Here is an 11,206-nt window from a genome sequence, read left to right as displayed (position 1 = left end):
TTATTTTGACATCTAAATTCCACAAATACGTTGTTTACTCCCTCTTCTGGGCTATTAATGAAAAATATTAACTGAGATCAAGCCAAACATCCTCACATACGTGCAGCATCTAAAAGTAATATTATGCCAATTATTAGTAGGATTCAACAGTGCAGAGGTTACTAATTTAGACAAATGATGTGTGGGGTTTTTTTCTCCTGAAAACAAGCGAACACAATCTCATTTTGGCTTTTTGGAATATTAACTCAATTAACACGTGCAAACGCACACTCCAGCCCTGACGCATACACATACTTGATCTAGTTCTGCCTGAAATCTATCTATTAGTCACTTCTTCCTCGTAAAAGGAAAAAAGGTGCTTTAATGAATACACGTGGTGCTTATTATTTGGATTGGCAACATTTGTGCCTTCTGTGCCTGAACGGCACTTAGAACAGGTTAACATTTGGTTTACAACACAACAATAAAATTTGCCTTTATTGCAAATAAACAGAGTATTCACACCTTACAATATTGTTTTAGATGCAGGATTATATTCACTCTTAGAGGATCTAATATTAATATAAAAGGCACATGCATTTAATGTTTTCACACCTTTTTTATTTGCCAAGCAGTGTTAATATGTATTTTAAATAACTGCATTTACTTTGTTAAAACATGAAACTATTTATGTACATTTGTTTGCAATCTGAGAACACACACCATCAAGTAATCGTTTGTACAGTAATAACATGTATCCAAAAAAAAAAAAATCACAGCCCAGAATTTTTAACATCCACTCCCCCATTTGCTTTGATTTAAAAGCTGCACTAATAGGAGAGAAGCCTCAACATTATAGTAGTTGAAACAGGAAACAAACACCGCTCTCTTCTAATAATTGTCTTTAGCTGCTTTGATTGGTTGCAGTTAATATTAATAGTATAACCTTTAAAAATTGTGGGGAAAGGTAATACTTTATCTTCACTCCTCATATTAAGGCTCCAAAGCAAGCTTAATGAGAAACCATTATAAAATCATACTGCTAAATAGTATCTTAACTCACAATTCAGCCTATATAATTATATCAGTATTGCAACTGACAATTACTACTGATATATCAAACTTACCTTTCTTACACAGTGCTGCTCAGGATGTGTGTCACGATTACAGCATTAACTATTATTTGGGCTTACGTAGTGAGACAGATTAGAGTTCTACCCTTACCACATGAATACAGAGCTCAAATTTTGCTTACAAACAGAAATAAGATGGTCTCAAAACCTATGACATAAACCCCAGACGTATCTGGCAGCCTCTGCTCAGGATTCGTCCTGGACTGACACGACATTAGGGTCACAGGTTAGGCTTTAGGGACTGGCCAAGCTTTTTAAGAGGGCAAGACCAGGACGTAGGCACATTTCAGCATACCTGGCTCTGAACAATGCCTTCTATCTTCACTAGCACAACATGACATTAAACTCATCCAACTAGTAATGAACAAAAATAATTAGTAAGTACATTTATAAATGACATTTTAAAGACGATTAACATATAAAACATTATCATTTTTATGAAAATAGACCAATTTCAGCACAAGCTTGCCTTTTTGGGGGAGGAGGACACGTACATTTTTTATTTTTTAAAAGGCAAGTGTTCTCCTGGACAGCTGCCAATAATCTTGTGTAAAATGTCCTTAAAGCAAGACAAACTCCTCTGTACTAAATCTTTTTAATCTTTTCTTTTCATCTTCAGAGAAAAGGTCATTTTCTTCATGGAGTGGACTGGAAGCAAAGTCATAGTCTCTAGAATGACCCTTTACAAAAGTAAACAAGGGATATTTCTCCTTAGATGAAGATTTCAGCATCTACAATGTAAAACACATACCAGATAAAACGTTAATTGGAAATGAAGAAATACAGTTAGTAGTGATATTTATCTGATGATGACTGCAAAGTAAAAAATGCATTTTTTGTTTTTATTATAATATTAAACCAAAAGCATTGCACATTCTAAACATCCCCTCCTCCCGTTAAACAAACATTTACTTCCATTTCTTCTTCAGATAGCTGCTAATTTTATGCCTAACCCTGCATCTTGTTCCATACAGATCACCTCTACATGCTGTTTATTTCAGTGCAGCTGGAGCTCTTGTAGGAAGATAAAAAACTCCACAAAATAGTTAATGGCCATAACGCTCTCCTCAAGCACACGTATGAATTCTGCAGCAGCTAAGCATCTCGGGGAGATATTTTTATTGTAGAATCGGCATGTACAATAGTCAATGTTTTTATTAAAAGTTTAAACGCATACACCTATGTAAATAAGCCAACCGAGAGCACATGGCTAAAAACAGACTGACAACAGTAACAGGCTGTGGTAACTAGGGTGCCAAAAATCTACATTTATAGAAAACCGAGCACGTAGAAAGCAGGCGGTGGGGAATGATAAATGCTAAAACAGATCAGCAAAATACCTTTAATAGCAGATAAAGATCCACCAAATACTGAAAAGCATTTCAGCCTTTCAGGCTGTTTTGGACACTTAATTGTTCAGTAATTTTTTTTTTTTTTTTTTTTTAAATTTCTTACCTGCTTTGAAAAAAACCAGCACAGTGATGCAGTGACACGCAGAACTACACTACCCTAGAGGTATACACTGTATGGAACTAAATACACTAAACATAATTTCATGAGAACAATTAATCTAAAACAGTAGAAAAACCTACATAGATCTTTAAACAGTAAGAACTATTTAAAAAAAGACAGTCAGGGGCTGATGGGGGTGTTTAAAAAAAAAAAAAAAATCACACTCACAGTAAAATCCTTGATTTTTACTGTGGTCTGAAATTTTCCACTTTAGTATTGTCTATTTTAATTGCATTTGGCTATTGTAATGTGAAACCTGGGTAAAGGAGCAAGGAGATATAGGAGAGACACACAGTAATAAGCAAAAGAAGATTAACAAATGAGCATTAGAAATAAAAAAAGTTTGTAAGACATACAAATGCTTTGTTTCTTGAGAAGACTAGATAATTGGATGCAAACCCTTTCATCTCTAGGGGTTGAATACAAGCTGGCTTAGCAGGAACAGAAATTGATAGCCACATGAAGGCTGTTTGCTGGTCTGTGAAGCGGACGGGTGGACTTAGGCCAGCTCCTAATTGGAAGTTTGCAACAGAAAACTCATCCGAATACTGCATCTCAGGGAATGCATGGTGACCAAACAACCATCGCACCTTTATAGATGGTCCCTCCAAATCAGGACAGAAATACACCTGCAGTTCCACTGCCGTCGTCTGTGTTCAACTTTCCCTGAAACGTCCTTCTCTACAGGTACGAGTAACACCTCTCTCTATGTACTAAGGGAGGTGATGAAATACTAAATACAGAACATAAACCGGACATAAAATGCCTAAACAAGAGTCGAGTGGAACTTGGTTAAGATTACTGCAATTATTATCAAACTACATCTCACTCAGTGATCACAGATAATTTGAAACTCTAAAGAACCTACAAGTTCTTTAGATACCACTGTGATGATTTCTACAGAGAAGTTTATTGATAAACATCAATATTTTTAGTATTTCAGTGTTAGACTCGGACTGCCACTGTTGTCACTGCAACAATTAATTCCTTATGCTGAGTGTTGAACTTGGATGCAGTTCAATCAGTCCAGTTCTTCAGAGAACTTTTCATTTCTGCTAAGAACCTGGGCTACAAACAAGCAAATGCAGTTGTAGCCCAAGTGGATTATTTATTTGCTGTCATGGGTTTTGATAGGGAAACAATTCACTGCATTAGCAAAAAGACAAGCCTGGTACCAGTTAAGTAACAATGTGAAGTAGCACAGAGGCTGTGGCCAGGAAAAGGCAGAGCCATCCCAGGTGCTGCGCAGAACAAGAGCTTCTTGCTGACCTCTTGGATCTACCACACGGTGTTGAGAAGCCAGACAGAAACTGCTCTGCCTGCTCGGTATTTATGCTGGAAGTGCAAGACAGAAGTAAGACTACAGCCAGTCGGTAAATCCATCCTTCTCAAGTCTGGAGGCGTTTCCAGGTCTCCTTATTCTATCAGCTATTTAATTCCAGGTATTACTCAACTACTTAACAATAGCTGCCAACTGGCGAGTACAGAAACAAAGGGTAACCTGAATGTGATTTGGATGGAGTTTCACCAATCACTCCATTTGGGCCCTTGATTTCAATGCCCTAATTTCTCTATCACTGAATGTATGGCTCATAAGGTTTATCCTCAAGTAATAAAAGCTAAATCTTTTCTCCGACCTTTTATTGCCCACAAAAGCAGTAAGAACTTGAATTTTTGAGTCTAGCCTACCTAGGGCACACTGGGAATATACTGTGCTTTATAGTTCAAGAGTTATCGCACTCAAATTGCAAACAAAGGGAAAAATAATGGAAGAGCAGGAAAAAACAAAGGATGTGAAGGAAGGACTGAAAGATCATAGAGTGTTTCTCACATTGTATTTGCATCCAAACTTTATTTCCAAACTTACTGTGCCTGAAATATATTTATGTAAAATAATGTCACTAATATTGAAGAACTTCTATCTAAAATACAAGGATAATAGCTCCCAGACTTAGATCAGCTGTGAGTATTTTCACAATGTATGTTCAGGAAAAGAAATGTACTTAATCCCAAACTTGGAAGAAAAGAAAGAAGGGAAAAAGAGAAAGAGAACTTCCAGTGCAACCGATTTTGTAATTAGATTTTTTTTTTTTACTATGTTATCACATGCTTTCTTATACATGATAGAACAGGAAAACACGGAAGAATAGAAACTTCACTATTTAAACTCTCCATATATCCGTTGCTTCGGAACTTCTACTTCTTTAAATCTACTTTCTACCTCTCCGTGTAAAAATCAAAGAAGCAACTCCAGCATCAATCAATATCTACTAAAGATTACATGCAGTATTAAGTTTAAAAATGCTTTTTTGGCTATAATACTAATACCACTTAACAGGACATTCAAAATGCTGTACAAACACTAATTCTTTGTGCTGTTGTGGTAACTACTGTGGTTAGAATATTGATATTGTGACCATCTGCTGCTGCCGCTGCATCCTTTCACAGACTATTTTTTAAAATCACAAACACAGTTATTTGCTACACCACAGCTAATACAACATATTAATAATGTTGTATTTCATACGCTCACATACTGTAATAATTAAGGGAAAAAAGTCAATTACATTTGGACCTAAATGAACCTATACCAGCGTTTTTCAAGTGGAAGGACATGACCAGACAGATTTGCCGAGCGATACCTGCTTTGTAGACTTCAAAGCATTGTTATCAAATCATAAACACACTGCTGTACATTTAAACGCCGTCAGAAAGAGCACTTACGCTAACAAGAAATAATAGACAATTTTGGCTTGATCAAATACTTCCATTTAAGAAGAAATCCCTCCCGAGGGATTGATTGCCTTTTCAAAATTCCTCCTCGGGTAGGGGGCAATCCGGGCGGCTCGGCAGGGCTGGCTGCAGAAACATCCCCATTTCAAGAGTGCCACCTCGTGGGCCCGCCTGTGCCAGCTCGGCCGCCGGCGCCCGCCCCGCCGCGGTTCCATCAGCCTGCTCCGACAGAGACCGTCTCTCGCAAGGCAACTCAGGTTCTCCCCAGGCTTCACGTGTTGGTAAAATCGGATGAAACGAAAAAGATCTAGATTTCTCATGACTATAAAAGCAGCAATAAATACCAAGAAAAGAATGATGTCTATTTAGAAGAGCGAAGCTGATTCTCTCCCCTTATCCATACACAGTACACACACGCCACTCTGGCCGAGTCGTCGATGTGGTAACTTCGACACCTACCTTCGTTATTTCTTCAGAAGCCTTCTCAAAGTCCTGCACAGTTCTACAGTAAAATCCTATTGTGCAGCTCGGATCCATTTTTTTGAATGACATCTTTTTGGGAGAAGGACAGTGGAATGACTGCAAGTTTCAAGATTAAAAAACATGAAATACATGGTTAAGGTTTAGAATGGTATAGACCAATGCATTTACTTTTTTCCACCAACAGCTTTAACATACAATCCCCTGTATCACTTGAATTAAAACCCAGCACGCACTTTTGAAGTAATTTCTTCCACCCACCCCCCCCCACCATTCAAGTAATTCCCCTCTTCTCCACATGTATAAAACCTCCTGCTGTTCACGCTGTGTTCACCAAACTTGCGCACAACACCATGTTAGTTTGAAATCTGTCAAAGGTCTGCCGCTCCGAGCAGTACTTTATGAATATTCCCAAGGCAGAGGAGGTGAATGCTCTTCTGCAAATTGAATTTGTAACAGCTTTTGCACTATCTTACAATTACTGCTTTACTACCACCACCCATTGCCCCTTTCCCTCCCCCAACCTCTATAAAAGACACATAATGGAATAAACCAACCTCATGCATTTTCCTTTAGTAAATGAAATTGGTTAAAAACCCCACAAAACCCACAAAAGCAAAACCATATTACAATAATCCACAAGTCAGAAAAAAACGAACATGCCCTGCTTCATAAATTTTTTTTTCCTAATGTGAAATCTCTTTTCATGACAGATGATGCTCTGACAGTGCTGTGAACTGACACCATCAGCAGCCATGCTATAAGAAAAAACAAACAAATATACAAAACCCTTCCCCACACTCCTCATTCACAGTTTATGAAAGAAAAGATAAGTATATGCTATCTACCCTGATTACGTGTTTGTTTACTACAGGAACTGTAGCTTTGATGAAGCTCATCTAATAACTGAGATTATTTGGTCACCACTGACTGTCTCTCAAAGGCAGTCCTCTTTATTCTGCTTCTAACATGCAGGACTACCCAGTCATCCTACCTCTATTAAATCCCTGGCAAACCTGCTACAGCTGCTCAGTAACAAATGCTAACACACCACGTCTGCACCACCCTGCAACGGAGATACCACTGTACTAAAATGCAGATTTTATTTTTCATGAACTTCCCCCAGTGATCAATATTCTCCAGTGAAGAGTCTGTGCTATTTCCTTTCGTATTTACATGTCAGCTGTGCACAGCTCACGGCTCTTCTGTCACAGCGCTGGTCAGCACAGGAGCGGGACAGCTTACTAACACAACACACACCAGGACAGAGCAATGCAGGAGATTTCTTACCAACACCACTGTGTTTCCTCTATAAAGGGTAACTAACAACTGTTACGATCTAATTTGACTATAGCAACAGCAACCCCTGACAGCTAACATCAAGCAGTCTGTATACTAGAAACCCATTTTATCTTTTTTTTTTGCCAGTCAGAGAAGTCAATCTACAGAAGACGACGGCGCTAGTCACCTAATCTGAGTGTATCTGTCAGTGTAATAGTTTTACATACTGAAGTATACTGTTCTTTACTTGTGATTACAAACCTAAGAGAGGTACTTCTATTAAACCTCTGCTAAAAATATAAGCAAAGATGAGAAGTACTATTTCTGCAAGATTGATTTTAGTCACTGTTTCTTCTCCTAATTCTGTTCAAATTTTATATGCAGAAATTGTATTCTGAATATTCATTCCTGAGTCATCAAATACATAAATCGAACTCCGCCTTACATATCGCATTTCAGCAATGACATTGTAACTACAGTTGTGCTGTACTGTTCAGGGCAGTAGTCTTAATGCTACACAAATCACTGTACAAGAAAGAGAAGTGGGTAGGCTTTTTTTTTCCCCCACTCCTCCAAACAAATGGATTCTGGAAGCCAATACAGAGTGGATTGATTTTGAACTTATTCTGGACGATTTGTCAATTTTGAAAATACTCCCTACAGATGAATCTAACAAGCAACTATCCACACTAAGAAAGCAATTTCTGTTTACTTTTGACATTTCTGGACAAAGATATAATACTATTAAATGCACTAAGCATTGAATTGCAATATATTTTCCGTCTGCAGAAAAGCATTAGGATGCGATCAAGCCAAGCTGGCAACTCGTGTACCTTCAAAATACACTTTAAAACCTTATTATTATTTGGAAATTCATATTAATGCCAGTTGGCAGCACAATCTGGAGGATTAGTCATGGGGACAGAAACCAAGAGAGATGTGTATTTTTTGTAGCTTGGCCACTGAGCTATGGTGTGACCTTAAGGAAGTCACTTCAGCTCTGCTTCTTTGTGCTCTTCCCATCTTTTGTCTGGCTTACCCAATTAAACTGTAAAATCTTCAGAGAAGGCACTGTTATTTTACTACAGTTATAAGCATAAAGGGGCAAGGATCTTGGTTATAATCTCTGGCTGCTGCTACAGTACAAATAGGTAGAGCTGGGACTCACCAGCTCTTCTTCCAAATACCTCAACGGGGTAAATCTAAAGGCATCTCTAAAAATAATGAAAGTTTCTGTCTAGGATATTTCCTGATACATTTTGCTGCCATGTTCTTTTTTTTAATTCAGAACCTTCTCATTTTCTAGAGAATCTTATACTTCTATATTATATGTCATGATAATTAAAGCATCTTGTTAAGGATAAATACCAAAAAATATGTAGTGTTTGCTTTAAGTCGGCCCTAGGATTTGACGTTAGCCCTGTGTAAGTCCTTTGATATATATAAGTACTTCTCCTAAACACTATTTGATGGTATTTTGATTACGGTATCGTGATCAACTTCAACATATGTTAACAGATCTTTCTTTCCATGATAACAATAGACAGGACCATTGCAGTTCACTCCACTGTTCTCAGTTTAGGTTAACTCTTGGCTGCTATACAAAACAGAAGCCATGAAGATATATAACTTTATTACACACCATTTGACTTACATTCTAAGTGTAAACAGTCAATTGAAGATCACCTACTCAGTTCCTCAGGTGTGAGTTTAAGAGTTGCGTATGACTCACTTCCACTGTTCACAGGACTTTACTGCAAACCTTTAAGAAGTCTACATTAAGTAGCTAGTATCTTAGAGGTGGTGGAGATAAATACATATTCCTCTTCCTTATTTAAATGCAGTATGTTGTTTCTGAAGCTGTGTTTCCACATTTACGAATACTTAACTTCACAGAACACAGTGGCATGAGGAACCACTAGTAATACCCAACTCTGTCCTAGAGCAGTTGATGCTGTCCTAAGCAGTGGATGCACCCAGAGTGTGTTTCTACACTGAATTAAGAGTTCCAAGGAGGAGGCTGGAAGTTCACGTGGAAGTTGGACACAAGATCAAGGAGAGTTTGTATGGATGGCGCCAAGTACTTCTACTGTGAGTACTGTGGCTATTAAACACTTACTTCTGCAACTGATAATGTTTTCCCATGGTACTTGTAAATTGAATTCTTTAATAACCTCCTTTAGCTCTATCTATTTTCAATGCAAGTTATTTGGCCAGAGGTTAAAGAAAAGGGAAAACACTATTGTAAAAAAAAACAAACCAAACCAAAACAACCAGGCATGATTTTTAAGACCTAGGCATAGCCTGAAAAGATGCATTCACTACATCTAGATGCACCCAGAAAGTCGTGGCCTAGAAAGGTGTTGGGGGGGAAGGAACGAACAAACGCAGCACTTACACTTTCAGACCTGTCAGTTTCTTGGAAACTACTATTCCATAAAAATAGCTTGATTAAAAATAAAACTCCTTAAAAGAAACAGTTCAGGAGACTTGAGTAAAATTCATTTAGTCAAACACAAACCTCACTGATAAGCTTCAAAAATTTCCACTTGTACGAAGCTAAAAAAGTGACCTACAAAGTTGTTAGGAGCAAAACTTACATTTAAAATAACCACCTACTCCAGTATAGAAATATTAGAAATTCCTAGATAAAGCAGCAGCAGGTAAACCTACAGGAACTCTGGTTCCAACCTGACAACAGGCTCCTACTATTGAATACTACAGTAATTCTCTCCATGATGTTGACTGCAACTTGAATTTAAAATAAAATAAAATAAAATTGACCAAAAAGACAAACTAACAAAAACAAATCCAAATAATTCAGATTTAAGTACTCCAAATATTGTCTATTTTCTTTGATGGAAAATTACTTAAATGAAGTGATCATCTATTTTTGAGGTTTTCTGATCATGAAGAAGAATCAGATGAAGATTAATGAAGTAAAAATTAAAACCCCATATTGAGTTTTTAACCTCTGGTCATTTTTGTTGATTATAGGCCTATAAAGAAGGGCAGAACTTTGATAAATAACATGTAACTGTAAACCCATAAAGATGTAGCTAGCTAGAACATCTCTAAATAATTAGTGTTTGATTCATATGGGAAGAAAACAGTGCCAGGTCTATATCCATACTACCTCAAGAGGGAAATCCTTTATGCTGACATCTACAAAAGATTGGCAGTAATGAGGATCCATGTAAATCAAACTGTCATCTACAAGGACAAAATAGAAGACAAGTAATTCAAAAAACACCTTATTATTACACTGCTTACAATCCAATTTCTATGCAGAACAGCTGAAAAAAAAGCCAGCAAGTAACTGCTTGCCAGGCTGATATTCATTGACTGAAGCATAGGTTTTTGCAGGACAGATTAACTTTTGCATAATCAAATATGCTTGTATAAGCAGAATTTTTATAAAGTGATGAGACTGTCATTTAATTTTTGGTGATAAAATTACTTTTACAAACACACAATTATATTCTGGAGTTTGCATATGAAAAATGTATTGTGCTACTTCATCCTGACAGGAAGAATATATTGCTTGTCATTTAAGCATCAACTAACACCACTTAAACAAGTAAAAAGTAAATACGTAAATAAGAACTGCCAGGTAGTAACAGCAAACGCTCCTGAAGTTTGGTGAAACAGATAAATTATGCCTTGTTTATGCAACAATGGAAATTAAATGTACATTTTACAGAATCCAATTACTATATGGAGTAAATGACAAATGACTGGACTTGGGTAGATATGATGAATTAATAAGGTACTCATTTTGCTATTTTAATCATGCTATTTTCCACTGGTTCGATATTAACTTCCTAACTCTTAAAGAAAAATATTGAAGAGACATAATATATTAAAACACCAACCTTGAAATCCAGCAAAGTAATACGACTGCTTGGGTTTGCCACCAATAATACCAACACAATACTCAAGGCTTAAAATTCCCTACAACAAGAACATTAAATAATTAGGACAGTGTTAAACAGAGTCAGTATAAACTGAATTAAAATCTTTGCTCTTTCTTTACTGTTTTTAGGCATAGCTTTTTTTTTTTTTTTTTTTTTTTTTTTTAAAAACTT

The 11,206-nt window shown here is 36.9% G+C and overlaps 1 protein-coding gene across 1 annotated transcript in view; it reads right to left on the bottom strand.

The window, feature by feature from the left end:
* Window positions 1-582: 582 nt before the first annotated feature.
* ATG4C (autophagy related 4C cysteine peptidase) overlaps window positions 583-11,206 on the bottom strand; it is a 25,967-nt gene continuing 15,343 nt past the window's right edge. Inside the window, exons 8-11 of the mRNA XM_009287426.2 lie at window positions 10,994-11,072; window positions 10,255-10,331; window positions 5,817-5,936; window positions 583-1,843 (exon numbers count right to left, since the gene is read on the bottom strand). Coding sequence (XP_009285701.1) covers window positions 1,673-1,843; window positions 5,817-5,936; window positions 10,255-10,331; window positions 10,994-11,072 — 447 coding nt within the window. The 3' untranslated portion in view covers window positions 583-1,672. The remainder of the gene's footprint in view (window positions 1,844-5,816; window positions 5,937-10,254; window positions 10,332-10,993; window positions 11,073-11,206) is intronic.

The sequence above is a fragment of the Aptenodytes forsteri genome, unplaced genomic scaffold, assembly GCF_000699145.1.
Source record: "Aptenodytes forsteri isolate BGI_AS27 unplaced genomic scaffold, ASM69914v1 Scaffold119, whole genome shotgun sequence".
NCBI lineage: Eukaryota > Metazoa > Chordata > Aves > Sphenisciformes > Spheniscidae > Aptenodytes > Aptenodytes forsteri.
This window is presented reverse-complemented; position numbering and strand designations above follow the sequence as displayed.